The sequence below is a fragment of the Nesoenas mayeri genome, assembly GCF_963082525.1.
Source record: "Nesoenas mayeri genome assembly, chromosome: 2".
NCBI lineage: Eukaryota > Metazoa > Chordata > Aves > Columbiformes > Columbidae > Nesoenas > Nesoenas mayeri.
This window is the reverse complement of record NC_137543.1, coordinates 137,436,294-137,452,955: the sequence shown is the minus strand read 5'-3', so window position 1 is coordinate 137,452,955 and position 16,662 is coordinate 137,436,294. Positions and strand designations below refer to the sequence as shown.

At 43.1% G+C, this 16,662-nt stretch overlaps 1 protein-coding gene across 2 annotated transcripts; it reads right to left on the bottom strand.

Moving 5' to 3' along the window:
* Positions 1-9,321: 9,321 nt before the first annotated feature.
* Positions 9,322-15,533, bottom strand: SEM1 (SEM1 26S proteasome subunit). 2 transcript variants are annotated; one of them, XM_080340515.1, is made up of 3 exons: positions 15,404-15,533; positions 11,414-11,507; positions 9,322-9,531 (listed from the first exon to the last, which is right to left on the bottom strand). In XM_080340515.1, exons 1-3 carry the CDS (start codon positions 15,477-15,479, stop codon positions 9,507-9,509), a joined length of 195 nt encoding a protein of 64 aa, XP_080196641.1. In that variant the 5' UTR covers positions 15,480-15,533; the 3' UTR covers positions 9,322-9,506. The 2 variants fall into 2 exon arrangements, with proteins under 2 accessions (XP_080196641.1, XP_080196640.1); XM_080340514.1 differs by having other exon boundaries at positions 9,322-9,512.
* Between the last annotated feature and the right edge of the window lie 1,129 nt (positions 15,534-16,662).

Below are 16,662 nucleotides of genomic sequence, written 5' to 3'. Positions count from 1 at the left end.
CCAGGGCACAGGTCCTTCACCGGTGGGTGGCAGGTAGGGGGTGCAGAAAGAGACCTCTGCCCACCCAGCCGCTCCCTGCCCTGGGACAAGGAGCTGCCAGTAACCCTTGTACACTCTCCCGCTCACTTCTACGTTTATCCTGATTTCAGATCTGAAACGTAGCTCAATGTGGTACATGCCTGCAGAAACTCTGGGCTTCAGGAACGAAATATTTTCTGAGAAATAAAAATGTCTATCCAGTGACATCATGGCTAATGCCACAGGGTGTGCCCAGTTGCGGACATGCAGTCGTTTACATGAGGTATCCTTGGAAAAACAGCAGCTACTTCCAGCATTTCCAATAGGCAAAAGCAGAACACCCTTCTGCAGGAGGAGTATCTACCCAGGGGAAGGTTTCTCCCCAAAGGACATCCACCTGTGAGCTTGTCGTCACTTTATAAAACAGATATGTTGACATATAGACAGAAAGGCACAGCCCAGGCCCTGATGCCACTCTGCATACTGGACACTAGTCAAACACCTGCAGCACTCAGGCATGGGGATTGGACACAAGTGTTCATCCTGATGCCACATGTACCTCCCTGAGGAAGGCTGGATCCTTTGCCTCTGAGGTGGTCCCAGCCTGAATTCAACATTTCTTACCCTCCTCAGCTCAGTGGCTGTTGTGGCTTTTACTTCTTTTGCATATACACATCTCTCTTTCTCTGCAATTGCACTTTTTCTTTCCTCGTATTTTTTTTCCCTAACCCACTAACATAATATTTGACTTACCTCATGCCCTCCCAAACTAACCATAGATTTGTTTTCAAGATTTTCCAGCAGTAGTTTGAAGAGGTTCAACTCCTTTTGGGAACATTGGGCAGTTTCTCCAATCACTTGAAGTCTCAGTGAGAGCAATCAGCGACAACTATTGACAGTGCTCACTACAGAGCTGATGCAGAAGTACCTCAGATGATCACTGTTGCACATCGTAGTGGTGAAAGTCACCAGCTTGCACCATGGAGACGTCCCCCCGCGAAGGCAAAAATGGTCCTCCATGACCATTTCCCAACTCAAACCAGGACACTCGTCTTCCTGCCAGCAGAGCTAGCAGCAGGTCTCTGAGGGGAAGCTGTGGCTGTAGGGTGCTCCTCCCAGGACGACTCTCCCAGCAGCTGATCCCTCCGGGCACAGAGCCTCCGGTCTGACCTCTTACAGCTGCTCTTCAGGCATGTGGGACCTTCGCTGTATTAAGGTGTTCTGTACTTACCTCTGAGCTACCTTGTCAATGTGCAGAAGAAGAGAGTATTTGCATTTCTTGCTATGGGGAATCTTGCTTTCAGTCAGTTCTGTGGTTCTTCTCTGCCCCTTTCTCCCATTTTCAAAACCTTTGAGGAAGCGGCACAGGTGAGACCAGTGTGAAACGCTTCCACCTACTGGAACTGGCTTCAGCAAAACTGAGCAGAAAGCTTCCTGAGCACTCTTGCTAATATGACTATTTAGTGGAAAAATCACCTCCATGTTCCAAATTTGTAGAGCTGAAGCTCACAAAACAGTTTCCAGCGGAGTGGACTCCAGCCACTGAACTCCAACCAGCACCCTTCGGAAACATCAAATATTTGAGAATTTGTACACCCTGTGCAATGTTTTGAAAGTTTGTAAGGAGTTTGGATCTACTTAAGATGTTGTATTTAAACTCCTACCTCTGCAGTCTTCTGAGGCAGAAGTGAAAGGACACCTGTGCCCCTTCCACACAGCAGGATCGGTGGTGCAGCTCCATGCACACCACCACCAATCCTGTGGTGTTTCCTCAAGTCTGTGGCGGCAGACCATTTTCACTCCATGTTCTCAGGCTCCACGCTATCGTGAAAATGATAAGCACCCTTTGATATCAATGAAGCTAAAGCAGGAGGATGTAAGGAGCTGGGAGGCTGATTTAATATCTTCTCTCGCAGAAGAGGTTCAATATGGTACTACACCAACTCATGTTGCACACCATTAACACACAGCAAAAATCACTACAGCACTGAGCAGGAGAACAGGAAAGCTATGGCAAGAAAGGACTGAAATGCTCATCTGCACTTAGCCCCTTGAACACCTCCATATTTCCATGCTGCTGTTCCTGAATCGCACCTACACCCTCTTGGTCAGCCATCACAAAGCATCAAGAAGATACCTAATCTTGATTACCAGCTCCATGGTCGACAGCCCATTACATCTGAAGGAGGAAAACCTTTCAGTGGCTCAATTCAGAACCTGCTGTAAAAATGCACAGCCTGAATTTGTCAAACTTGAGCTTTCAACCTCTCAGTCTTACTCTGCCTTTAATGTGAGGTTAAAAAGCCATCTTCTTATGAGACAACTTTCTTCTCCATAAAGGAACTCGAGAACTACTATCAGATCACTGATCAACGGTCTCCTCAATGAAACAAATTGACTAAGTTTCCTGTGCCTTTCAGGTATACTGTTCTTCAAGCTAGGAAGAAAACTCATTTCAAATCAGCATTTTCAATCCAGAAACAACCTGGATCCAGTCCATTGCATCCACTGAAGCTGACCCAGGGTATCCCTTGCTTCATCATAACCTCTTCACTCAGGAGACTCTTTTTCCTTTCTTCTGCTTGCCCCTGAAGATCAATTATTGGTGCTGTTTTACCAAGGACCACCACAACCCACCCCATCCTCTCTTGCAGCATATCCTGCACTTCGTTTCTGCCTCACTGAGAGTCTCAGGCCATGGGGGCCACATTTGACGCTGTGTTTGTAAAAGCACCGTGCATGCCTGGTGTGACAGAAAGCTACTGCTAAATTGTGTGTTTTCTCAATAAACAATGTGACCTGCAAGCCCCAAATATATATATATCATCTAAGTTATTTTTTAAAAGAACAGCAATTTCTAAATATGTCATTGCAACTGCAAAAGAGGAGCCTATTTATAACTGTAATATAGATAATCTATTTAAGATGAGTCACACGGTTTCTGCAGCTCTGTCAAGTTGCAATCAAATCTCTACCCATTGGTTTTATAATTACTCCTTTAACTGCTGTAATATCTCTAAGGTTTGCCCCATGCCTGTGGTACAGACAACAAGCACCTACAAAGGGGAGCAGACAGCCTCTAATAAGGCTGCCTCCTAAGCTTCAGCTTAGTAATAGCTATAAATGGGAAAGACGGACACTACCACTGTGATCTTACTCATGCTCACAGGCAATGAAACAATATTTTGCTTTCTCTTCTAATGGACATTGATCATACAGTAGCTGAGCAAGAAACAGAATCCAATGCACATTTTGATGAAATCCCTTAAATTTCTTTGCACCTAACGCTTCATCTGTGAAATGTCAAGTCAGAGGCTGGGAGAAAGTCATGCTCCCAGTAGGCAAAACGCAGTAGCACCCATCTTGCTGCCACATCTGCATAGACCATTTCGGCTCTGCAGCACCAGGGGCCAGCTGCAGCCAGAACCTGGCTTGGAACAGACTGAAGAGCCACATCTGGTTGCAGTGCTGAGCACTCAGGAGATGGGTCCTGTGGCCGGAGAGCCAGACAACTGAGCCTGTGGGATGAGGCCTACTTGGTACTGCACTCTCCACAATTTTGATGTGCCCTAGAAAAAAAAAATCATAATAATAAAAAAATTAATATGCCCTAAAAAGCCACTGAAGCAATAGTCTTGTAATGGATCCATCTGGTTACATTAGACATCTTGCCATTTCGCATGTGTAATTTGGAGCAAATCCCTCTTCACAGCGATTCAACAGCAGCGTTGCGTGATGTGCTCGTGTACCCGCGCAGATGCTGCTTTCTGATTAGGAGTGATTTTCATCCTTTCCCATTTTCACCTTCAGATAGAGAAGACTGTGGGGTTTTTTTAGCCTGGCCTCTTGCTGCCACAGTTTCCTGTTTGCCCTGGTGTCCTGCTGGGATCCTCCTCCATGGCAAACGGCAGCCAAGAAGAAAACACCCTTGGGTCCCAGCTCCGCCAGTTTAAGCACCAGCTCACCCCCATCTGCACAAGGGTCGCAGCAGGCAGCTTGGAAAGGGAGGAGGAAAATTAGTGCCTTAAATACCTCAGAGTTGAATCGTTCAAACTCTTCTGCTAGAGCTTACACCTCTTAGTGCATTTCTGAGCTGAACTGGTTCTCTTTGGCATAAGAAAGCAGCTCTGAGCTGAGCACAAACAGAATTGTTACACCTTTGCTTTCTAGGTTTGTTGATACCAACCAGACAATGCTTCCCCGGAGGGAAAAGTGGCTCTATAGCATCAGCTTGTTACCCAGGTCTTGAAAAACAAGATCCCAATGTTGCTGCCAGCTTGACTAGCCCTGAGCGGCCCTGTGACCGTAACAATTTGTTCTTTTCACCTTTGTGGAGGTTAGGGGCTTGCACTGTATAGTTCCACTGCATCCTATTCGGATGCTGCAAACCAACACCACAAGGAAGGGAAATAGAGCCCACCGCCCACCCTCCACAGCTGCCTTGTCTTTGCTTTTACATCTCCCAGACTGCCAGCTTCCTCGGGAAAGAAGTGCTTTTATTTCACTCACGGCAGGAGGAACCGAGGCCGATGGCTGGAGCACTGGCAGGGCTGGTTTCACCTCCATCAGGTGCAATGTAAATCCAGACCAGGGCCTGTTCCTTTTCATTAAGAGCCCTGAGCTCACCGCAGAAAAGATGAAAGGGCTGGTCATTATCCATTACATGGGACCCATTCACTTGCTGATGGACTGGTTTTCATCTCCCTGCCCTGCCTGTAGGCAAGCATCCCCCAATACCCTAATTTGCTTTTTTTATTCTCCACCATTTATTTTCCTGGGGGCCTTGTCAATGGTGGCTCCATTCCTTCCCCATGCCTTCCAGCGCTGCGGATTCAGAAGCATTAAAAGGTTCCAGCTCACGCTAACAAATTCCAGAAAGTCTGGCCTTTTATTATGAAGAGAGCGCAGGAAGGATTTGAGAAAAGCACATGTAGTGAGAGAGCCGGAGAGATGCGGAGCGCAGCCACATCCTGCCAATGTGCAAAGGTGAACGGGAAAGGGAGGCAGGGAGCATTCGGAAGCCCATTAAATGAGGGCTTATCATCCCATTTATGTAAATCACTTCAAATGCCTTCATTTATTAAAAGTATTAAACTGCATTACTGTTTGGTCTCCTAATTTGGTTGCTAATGTCTAAGACAACTGTTGAAATTAATTTGAAATTAATGTTCCTATGTAATTACTTAATGAATCTCACATTCACTGCCCTTAGCTCTCAATTGACAAAGGATCTCACCCACAGCATGTAAGAGGTTGGAATACTAACTGTGATTTTTAAACAGTTGCTAAATTACAGTTTGCAAATATTTTACATTTATATCACACACTTCATCTTGAAGGATCTCGGTGTGTTTGAAATGTTACATAACATTCATTCTTTAATAAAATTCCATCACAAAAACTTTCCGGGCATCAATCTTCTTGCTTCTCTGCATGCCTTGGAATTAAATCAAATTTAGCTGTATTATTATCGAAACACAAAATCATATGTGTATTAAGAGATTACCAGGGCTGTAAAGTCAGACACTAAAAAGATAGGAAATGCTGGAACTGTAGGTCTGTGCAATATAAATTCCTTTTTCCATACATATGTATTCTCATAGTCTTTAATTTTATGATCATATATTTTCCTACACTCACCCTGTTCCCCAGGGGACTTGTTAGTCCTTGTTAGTGCTCAAGAAAAAAGCAGGCTAAGAAAAAATAAGGTTCAAGAAAAAGCTAGCAGGGGAAGGTAGCAACTTGTGGAGTCCTTGCCTCATTCCTTACAAAAGCTGCAAGGATGTAATGCATGTTCCTCCTTTTCTGGGTGGCTGACTTGATACCCCATAAATCCTGATCGGCAGAAATGCTGAATATGCACAGCAGTAATTGAAGCTAAAGAAACATTTGAATGTGCAGAGCATTTTACATGCTACCAAATCCAGGGAAACATGAAGTCCTGGGGTCTCACACCCAGCACTTAAAATTAGCCTACACTTCAAAGAGGGGAAAACATTTCTCCATCTCCCAGGGATGGTGGAAAACGCATTAGAGCATTTGCAAAGCACGCAGACTGCTGTGATACAGAGACACACATTCACCCGTTCTGTACAGCACGGCCTGGACACAATGCAATAAGCGGGGAACAGGACACACCGTGACCCAGGAGCAGAAAGTATCCAGAAAAGCTGCTCCTGCTGTTGTGCAAACAGAGGGAGGCAAGGACCTGATGGGGAAACAAGGCTTTTCTGACATGTAAGAGCTGGACTGAAGGCTTTCTAGGCAGCCTTAATTCTAACTGCTCACCATTTTGTGTGCTTATCTTTGACTTCGCATTTCTCCTTAAGCGTGCATAGTTTCTGAAGGAGAAAGCCAAACTCACTAGCAGCCGTGCACCCTTGAGAGCTCTCCCGAGTGAGCTGAACAACACTTTGCCTTTGAACACCCTCAGCATCTAGGCCAGAGGCAGTCAGCCCTCCCCACGCTGCAGAACACCCCCGCAGTGTCCACGGAGAGCAGAGCTGTAGGTGGGTAGGCACACACAGTCACCGGCGTGGCTCAGACTGGTGACACTGTGCCCAAGAATCGCACAGCTCAGCTGATGGACAGGCTGGTGAGGAGGTTATGTTACCAAACACAGGCCCATGTAAACCTCTTTGTGACCTGAATCTTCTTCCCACAACAGGGAGTGGAGACTCCCCCATAGCCCACACCCAGGCAAACACCACGCACACATCTCCACATACTGTCCTACTTTCTTAAGTACAAAGCCCAACCTCTCCTGTGCTCAGATCTTTGCCAAACCTCTCTCCCCACATTGCCACCCTTGCCAGGCTGCAGATCCTCCTTCCCAAATCCCCATCTTCTCTCAGCATGTCGTCCCTCAAAGCATTCCCACCTCCCACACTTCATGTATTCAGTTAACAGAGATTCCTGGAGCACCTCCAGGAAGGACCTCTAATGAAAACCTCTCCCAGCATGGCCAACCTAAAAATTTCAACCCTCCAAGCACACACGAAGATTAGTTCCTTTTAAAGCCACATAGACAGGTAAATTTGGGTGAGTTGCTGCAGTGACACCCTGTACAGCCACCTCAACTTCCCTCTACGACACCTAAGTTGTCAAAGCTGGAGAAAAATGGGTAAAAAGTCCAGCTTCAGTCCCAAATATTTTTGGGACTAGGTTCACAAATTTTTTGAAAGAAACAGACCAACCAACATGAAGTAGAAAGATTCCCCAGTCATTTTCATAGTAGTAAGCTTAAAATAAGAGGACCGATATGAACAACACAAACTTCAGGGCAAAAAAAATAAGAACAGCCCACAAGCCTCCATGAAATGCCTGGTTTTGCAATGAGCTACATTCTCATACCACTTCACACGTGACTTCTTGTTTACTCCTCTGCAATACAATTCTCTTATGCAGACAGCATTATATCATTGTATCACCAAACTGACCTTCAAAGCAGATCGCTTGCTTTTTTTGTTTGTTTGTTTGTTTCCAGATGGGGGTTCCATGTCATGTCCTAGCAGCTGAAGGTTATTGCCTCAGCCTAGGCTTCCCTTCCAACTCTGCTTTTGGGAAAAAAAACAGGAAAATATACAAATGCAAGACAACTGTGGCTCAGCAAAAACATTTCCTCAAGGCGAAGATGCTTTTCTGCCTCCATGGCTTCCTCCTGCTGTTAGCAATTGGTGGGACCAGGCTGCTTTAGCTAGGTTTTCAAAATCCTGTAATGGAAAGCAGCTGTCCCCATCCCAAGATTGTTCCAGACATCTCCATAACTCTTCTGTCATCTTCTTTCGGTCAGTCTCATTACTCAGCTTCCCAATACCGATGTGTTAATAACACCAGCAATCCAGAACTGTGCTAAATGTACTTTTTTCCTTATACTCCCAACACTAACTTGAGGATGTTTGTATTGCTATTTGCTGCTCAACACACAGACTTCTCATTTGTTACTTGTCAAAATATTAACCCCAGGACTTTGTATTCTACTGAAATGGGCTGCACGAGCTGCACATTTCGATCTGAACGTGTCACTTACTTGAGCATACAGAAAGTCTATTTTCCCAAGCGGCACAGAACTGGACAAACTGAAGGCATCTAACACCAACCAAAACACCAAGTTTAGCAGAAACATTGGCAGTGGAAGGTCTCAGTCTTTACAGAGCTATTTTCAGAAAGCATTAAAGGTCACATCCAATCTTGCCTCCACCATAAATACAGCACCACCTAAATAATTTGAGGACAGCAAAGCTTCCTAGCATTTTGCATTAATAAATGCAATCATAAGTAAAATACTCACTTACTTAGTTAACAAGGTTAAAGCACTTAGTACCATGACCGCATATCCATCAGCTAATACCTTTATTCTGAAAGCTCACTTTAAAGAACTATTAAGTCTGTTCTCTACAGTGAGCTGCCGAAAAAGCAAGCAGCTAATTCAAATTCTATAAATACATAGCTATATATTTGCCCCCTTAAAAAAAAAAAAGAATTCATTTGCAATCATGACCTACACTTCTAGGATCGCCATATCTCCCTCTGTCTTTGCGTTCACCAGCTTTAACAGCTCCTCTGGGGAGGATTCATGGAATTGGTAATAGGTTTTGTAATTTCCACCTTCTGTTTTCTAGTTCAGAGAGTAATCGAATCCAGTCACTACAGCCATATCTATCTGGCAACTATCTGTCGGCCTCCATGAAGTGAGTTGGAAGTTTGATTTCCGTTCTCAGCAGGCATGTTTGTGTTATACAGATGAACTGCTGTAACTGGCAAATTGGAAGCAATTTCAGCAGAGATTCCTAGGCTTAAATAAGCTTGAGAACAGAACTTCTCAACTCCAGAGGGGTCTCCTCTGTAACAGGCTTGAGAAATGACAGGACAAGATTGGAGAGTTTGGATTTCTGCTGCTGTAAGATGCACTTTAAAGTGGGTTTTATCTTTCAAGGCTATCAAACTTGTACCCACAGGAAATTACTAACAAAAATAAAACATGTCATTATGAAATGAAATCTTGAGGCACAATAAGTTTTAGCAGTCCCCAAAACTTCTTTCTACTTCTGCTGCATTTTAATTGGAATACATGAGTATTTTATTTCTTTTTTACAACTCCATGTCCCCTGTGACAGGAACATTCACTACTCTTCATTCTGGCGATGCTTATGTGGTTCCCCATGATGGGAGCTGGTGCAATACCATCACCCACTGAAAGAGCATCAGTACCATTCCAGGCAAGTCTGTGAATTCCACACACAAGGCATTTCAGAATCAAATTACGAGTTACCAGTTTAGTAAAGGTTAAATGTATGACTAAACTAAGATTAAAAACTTTATTTTTTGTACAAAATAATAATAAATCCAAGCAGATAATGAACTAAGTGTCTTCTCATTTTCCACCTTTTCTTCTTCTCTCAATATAGTCTATCCACAGTTCAATGTTGAACCATTCCATATTCAGAAAAAACTATGAGGTTTCCATCTTGTATCCATGTTTTTCTAGTTCAGCTCTGTACAGAAAAAAGATAGCTATATTAAAACATACAAATAAAATACTGTCAGAAATCTACATTTTAAAAAATATACTGCACAATATATGATAATTTTAGAATATGAATATGTCATACTTTTTGGTTCATACCAATGACTTCAACCTCACTCTGCAATTCTTAAACTTCACTTTAATATCTCAGATCACTAGAAGTGACTTCTAAGTGAAAAATTCAAATACTTGTTTAAATCATAGTTATTGCCTTCTGACCAACCATGGCTGAAGTACAAATACGGCGCAAAGCAGCACCTGTGAGCCTGCAACAACTCCAAACACATTAGAGAAGAAAAAAATTTTTAAAATTATCTTACACCAGTTATCCTCAAGATTTCCTTAAATCAAATGAGCTCACTAATCTGAGTGCATTTAAATGCATGTCCTTCCAAAACAATTTCAGTCTTTACTTTGTTTTAAATTAAAAAATACCAGAGTGTACTATTTTTAAGTCTTGGTGCAATGCACCTTCCAGTGAGCAATTCTGAGGGAAAAGGACTGCTTTGTTCCCCTTAGTTGTGGCCAGGACAGCAAGCCAGAAAACCCGAATGTCGTTGCTCCTGTCCTGTCCCCCCCTTTGCTTCTCACCTGCCTCCAAACACAGCAGTCAGAACGGCACCCTGTTTTAACTCTTAGTCTTAGCAATTATGTATCTAGATACAGTAGTCCAAAACTCTCAAAATATTTCAGGTTAGAGTGGAATTTTAGAAGTGGAGGACTGCAGCATTTTCTTTCTAAAGACCAAATAAAAACATGCTGCAACCAAGCAACATTGCAAACTGTAATTTTAACACTAGTATACAGTCACCAATACTACAGGCTACAGTTCAGGCACACTTACAGAAGGTTTGTCCAGATCAACTGTGTTTATCAAGAATTACACTATCCCTTGGAACTCTGTTTCACTACATATCAACTTGTTTTCCAGTACTACAGTTTAACTGCCTTTAAACCCTATTAAGAAACAACTGTACTGAAGATTATTTTTATATCTTCTACATAAAAGATCACTTTCACTGGAATCCAACATGGAAGATCAACTGAGGAGCTGTTTAATCAGGCTGTATTACAGAGTTTGCTCCTCACGCAACATACTGAGGGATTAATTATAAAATGTAAGTTTGTACTAACGCTTTAAATTATAATTATGTGTCACTGAAGGATTAACTGAAACTACAAGCAACAAAGAAGATTAGACAACTGGCTCAGAAGTATCCAAATTGCAATTACTTTTTTTAAAGAATGTTATGAACAATTACTTTGCTATTGTTGCTCATAAACAGTATGCTTGTCACACACAGGAAGGGAACCTTAACATTAATATAGATAACTAATCCCCAGAAAATTTGTCCATTTGGACAAAGAACAGCAATGTTATTTGAAGGCTCAAAAAAACCCCACCAACCTTTATAACAACACATTTTGCATACCACATAGCATAGAAGAGAATCTTGTATCCCTTGCCATTAACCTCACACTACAATTCAGAATTTTCACATACATGTAAAGTTCTTAGAAAATGATTCGTGTTAAATCGAAAAATTGTCAACTCTATCACAATTTGCAAAGAACTTTGTACTAAGTTGCATAGCACTGCAAAACCCTGAACACATCAACGACATTAGCTATACTTCAGGGCTCCTGGTACAATTATCAAAAGATGAAATGCTGATCAGTACTTCAAACTGTGCTGTAATCCCTTCAGCCTCGTTCTGAAAAGCTTTGTATAGAAAAGCACAAAGCAGAGCTTTCATTTATTTCAGATCTCTTTTTTAAGTAGATTTCAAATTTTCAGATATTAACTAAACAACGCCATTTTAAACATTTTACCCATCTTCTAGAACTGTAAGTTCAAAACAAAATTACCTTAACTGATTGGAGAAATCATCTTCGACGTTGTCATCATCCCAATTGTCTTCCCAGACATGCGCATCTTCATCTTCATCTAAACCAGTCCAATCTAAAGACAGGAAATGAGGTCTAAATATTCTGCACTGCATTGCTTTGGTACCATGTCTTACTGACACATTAGCTCAGCCTCTGCGTAAGGTAGACTTCAGCTAACAACAAATTTCTCTTTAAGAGAAAGGTCTGGATAATATTTAAATGCTTATGAGATCAAAAAAAGCACAGAAATATCTAAACCCCCCACAATTTCTTGAAGTACAATAAAATGCAACTTGGTAAAAAAAAAAATCATTACACACTTCACGCCATGGCTTGCAGGATTACACATTCATAAGGGTAATTTTGTATACACACAGACAAGCTGTAGCACCATTGTAAAAAGAACACAATATTGAATACTTGACTCCTAGAAGTTCAACAAGAAGTATACAATTCTAGTTCATACTTTGGTTTTTTTTCTGATTAAAAAAGTAAATACACATCAGATGCTTTTGCCAAAACACATTCACACAGATCCTCAGTTCACTCAGATCAGATGCTGACAGTTGATTGATAAAAACCAAAAGCATATCTGTGATGCAGAAGCAAAGGCAAATTGAAAGAGGCATCTGCAAACAGCAGTTGCTATGCATAACCAGCTGCTTCTGGGTTTCCAAAACAGCGGAAGCAGTTTCCTTATGGAGGCAAGACACTAGATGTCCATTTACTAACTTCATTTCTATTTCTCTTAGACACATCACCCTTGACAAATTACTGATTATCCACCTAATTACACATACGCACATAAAATCAAACTAGTTAGTGTAGAAAAATAACACAAATGAAATATCAGGAAGGCTCAGAATCACTGTGTAAATACAAGTCAGTTTACTTCACTGGGGAACAGTTTCTCAGTTTTCCTCTACTGGCAGACATCAAGTTTTTTTTCCCCACGTTACCAAAATAAAAAGCACTCCAATGTTGACACTTGTGACTTTGTATTTCTCAAAGTCTGTTAGTATATTTAAAGAGATAACACTATTCTCTCCCTTACAATTCAGTAGGCCATCTGCTGACCATCTCAAAGCCCAAAGTAACATTAAACATTGATGGAGGTATGGGGGGACAAAAAGCTAGTAGGGTAAAAGATTAAAAACTAAGTCACTGCAAACAACTAACTTTATAGGAATGAGGATTGGTCCTTGCATTTTCTCTTCCTTCTTCTAACATCAACAGGCAACAAAATTAATATTTGAAATTCACCAGGACAAGAAAATGCATTTGTAACTGATTAAAAACACACACAAAACATCATAATTAAACTTCCCTACTCAAATTATATAACAGGAATAGATGAAGGAGCATAGAAATCCTATTGGTCCTAAGGACAGCAAAAGAAGGAACTGGGAAGAAAAGGTGTAGAAAATATGCAGTGTAAAAAAAAAAAAATTATTATTTTAATTTAGTTGTACTGCTAGTTGCTCAAAGGGAAGGATTTTTATTTTAAAACTATCTGCAATAAGCCTTGCCTATTTATATGAAATGGATTTTTTACCACACATCATTTATTTGGATTTCGAAGATACAAAAAGCAAAGCTCAAAACAATTTAACACAAAGTCAGGCTTATCTATCTACTAACATATAAGTAGCTCAGACAGATCTACACACTTGAAAAAAAAACCCCACAGCAGCCAGCACAGCAAACAGCAGCTTCAATCATAAAAGGTCAGTTGCGGAGACTGAGACATGCTCCAAATCACACTGAGTGAAGAAGAGTCAAAAAGGTCCATGTCATCTTCCACACTGGGGGATGCGGGAAGGAGAGAATGAAAGTAAAGCCTAAATTATATTCTCATCACTGTACCTGCAAGATTCTACAGTATCTGTATGCTGGCACCACACCCCAGAACTGCATACTAAAGTTATTATTCCCAGCTACATTACGTGCCTGTGACTAAATAAAAATTTTTTAAAATATGAACAGTATTTGAGAGCCTGCTATCATTAATATTACTAAAATACACCAAAATGACAAAATCAATTTTTATAAACTTGTCACGGCTGGACTCCTTAAAAAAAAAAAAATTAAAAAAAATACTGATCACTGATTGCCATATTTTGCACTCCGGAAAGGAAAACAAAACACAGTTTTTAGAGGATGAGATCCCTAAAATATTGCCATTTTACATTCTAAAAATCACCATTCAAAAAGTTCTTAAGTGACCAAGTCACATACACTAGGATCTATCATGCTATACTTACATTATACTTCAAATAAAGTGTCCTATAAAAATAGAATACATCTGCTTTTGATACAGGAGCTTCATTTGATACACTGTTTGAAGAAAAAATGTTAAGCTGGAATAAAATACCCTAAAAACCAGTGTTTTTATCTCTTACCGTAAGTTTGCATTATCTAATTTCCTTTGGATAAAAGCTGGATAATAGAACACAAAAGTTTTTCTGCTGCATAGAAAGTGTGTTTTAATTTGAAAGAACAACTATTTGGCATGAGCTTGAGCATGTATTTATCGTTGTTATTTCCTAAGCACTGAAGATAACATTCAAAGCGGTTTGAACATTCTTTATAACCTCTCAACCCTATTATCTCACTTGAAGATTTAAATGGGCCTCTCTAGAGGTTCTTATTTTTTGGTATGATAGATCAGCAAGAAGCCTGATTGTGGTCCCTCTTTAATAAATCTCTGTTCTAACCAGAAAGTTTGCACAGTACTTGGTTTTAATGGTACAGCTAGATTCAAGTAAAATTAATTTCACTTTCTGTAACAGCAATTCAGTGCTCTGACCAACCCAAGGTTCAGAAGCAGCTTCAGAGACTCCCTTCATCCCTGCTGCCAATATTTAATTTACATTAAATAAGATAAACATATTTTGCCTGTTCAGGAAACACATATGGGAAAGAAGGGCTACTCAGTTTAGTTTAGCTATCATCTTAACTACATTAAAAACTTTTTCCATCAGTAAGTGCAAAAATATTATTTTTACTGCTACTGAAGGATTTCATAGAATGTCTTGAGTTAGAAGGGAGCCACAAGGATCACTGAATCCAAGTCCTGTCCCTGCATATGACAGTCCCACAGGATTTGGAACATGTAAGGCCACCAAAACAAACAAACCAACCAACCAAAACAAACATAAAAACAATCAAAACAAAACCAAAAAAACACAACCAAACACTTCAATGAAGACATTGCAGAAAAAAAAAAACCCTGACATTTCATCCATCATTCTTTTTATTATTTCCCATAATCCACAGCTTGAGACAATTCCCAGAAACAAGGACACAGAACATCCAATCATGCACTAATAAGAACCCTTTCAAGATTATATCTGTAAAAGGACACAGAGTTGTTTTATTGAAGTCAAGATCTAATTTCCTCTTTCAGTATATTTGTACCTACGAAAAGCAAGTCAACACGTAAATATTTGTGCATCAAGAGGTAAAGAGATTCGGCATTATTTCGTTTTCATGCTTCTTTTGCCTCAGCCCCGCTCCCACCCCTCCTCTGCTCCGCGATCCTCAACCAGAGCGCGAAGAGTCACCAAGTTTCCCTGGCGCTCGTCCCCCGCTCCCTCGCACCATGACACAGCACTTCACCGTGACACGGGCACCGTGACACCCACACCGCCCGGCACAGGCCCCGCGGGGCTGCAGCCCCGCACCTCTCCCCGGGCGGGCGGCGGAACCCGCGGGGCACCGAAGACCTGCTCCGAGTGGCTGACGCGGTGCCTGCGGGGACACACCAACGGGCCGCGGGGACCCTGCGGGCCGCTGGCGGGCAGGGCCCCGCTGACACACGGCGCTCCGGCCCCGCCGCTCCTTCTCTCCCGCCCACCGGAGGCCGCACGCTCCTTCCCCGCCTCAGCCACCGGCCCGGGCCAGGCCGCGGCCTACCGCCGGAACTGGCGCCCCCGCCGCTCCTCCCGTCCCCGACCCGCCCGGCACCTTCGGCCGGGAACTCCTCAAACTCGTCGTCCTCCTCCAGGAGCCCCAGGTCCACCGGCTGCTTCTTCTCCGACATACTCGGCCCGCCTCGGCCTGCCGCCCCAGCACCGCGTCCCGCCGCCCGCGGAGACTAATGGGATAGCGGCCACCGCGCCTGCGCGCTGCTCGCTGCCGGCTCGGCCCGCCCTCCCGGCGCCCCGCCCGCCCTGGCCCTGCCCCACCGTTCCCCTGCGCTCCCCGGCACCCTGCGCCTCCCCGGGTCTCTCCCGCAGGCTTTCTCCGGGCCCGCTTCGCCCTGTCCCGCTTCGCCCTGTCCCGCACCGCCTCCCGCCTCTCGCTGGGGTTACCTCAGGGCGGTCTCCCTGGCGCCGCCCGCCCGCCGGCAGCCGCGGTACCCAGCGCCCGGCCGAGCCGCTGGGCAGCTCGGGCCGCAGGTGAGGAGCAGCTGCCGGGGCTAGGAAGAGAAGAGGCCCCGAAGTGGGGTGTGCGCTGCCGGGATCCCGCCTCCCCAGCGGCGCCTGCGGCTGCCAGACCAGAGGGTCACCCGGCGGCCGGGCCTGGGGCGGCGAGACTTACCGCTCGGGATTGGGCTCGGCCCCCGGAGCTGCCGCACGGACCGAACCTGAGAAAAGATACTCAGCGTGGAAAGTGTCCCGTGTTTTCAGTACTGCGAGTGGAACAAATCTACCCGCTGCAACGTGAGACCAAGTTACAGAAGCCACCGCTGCTACTGAAGACATCTGTTCTCTTTGTATTCTTTTATTATTGATTTACATTCAGGCAAAACCTATCAAGTGTTGGCCTTCTGCCCTGCTAGTCTATAACCTATGTTATTGTTTTCCCCTCCTAACTTTTTACCACATCGCTTCAAAACCTACATCTAATTTACTATCTTCTAAATATCTTGTTCAATCACACCAGAGCAACAAGGAATAAGAGTTGGGGTGTTATATGAAAAATAGAAATGCTTTGGTTTTTTTTAATATTTCAAAATGTCATTTCATTTAATTCTAGATTCTGTTGATGATTTAAGCAAAGGCAAGCTTAGTTCTTACTAGCCTGAACAAGTTTGTGCATGTGGTGGCTCCGATGGCTTCTCTCTAGACAATCACCTTATAGCAGTGCTGCTGGTTTGTTGGAGGGGTTGTTTTTTTTCCCCCGTGCTCTGTGAGAAGCTGATTCACAAGACAATGACTTGCACAGCTGGGTTATACCATGTCCTAGATTTAAAATCAGGGAAACAATGAACAAAAAACTGG

Excerpts from the sequence above, each read along its gene's own strand:
- SEM1 (XM_080340514.1), bottom strand. The coding sequence starts at position 15,479 with ATGTCGGAGAAGAAGCAGCCGGTGGACCTGGGGCTCCTGGAGGAGGAC. Across the intron at positions 11,508-15,403 it reads TGAGGAGTTCCCGGCCGAAG|ATTGGACTGGTTTAGATGAA; the intron begins GTGCCGGGCGGG and ends TCCTGTCTTTAG. Across the intron at positions 9,513-11,413 it reads GATTTCTCCAATCAGTTAAG|AGCTGAACTAGAAAAACATG; the intron begins GTAATTTTGTTT and ends TTTTCTGTACAG.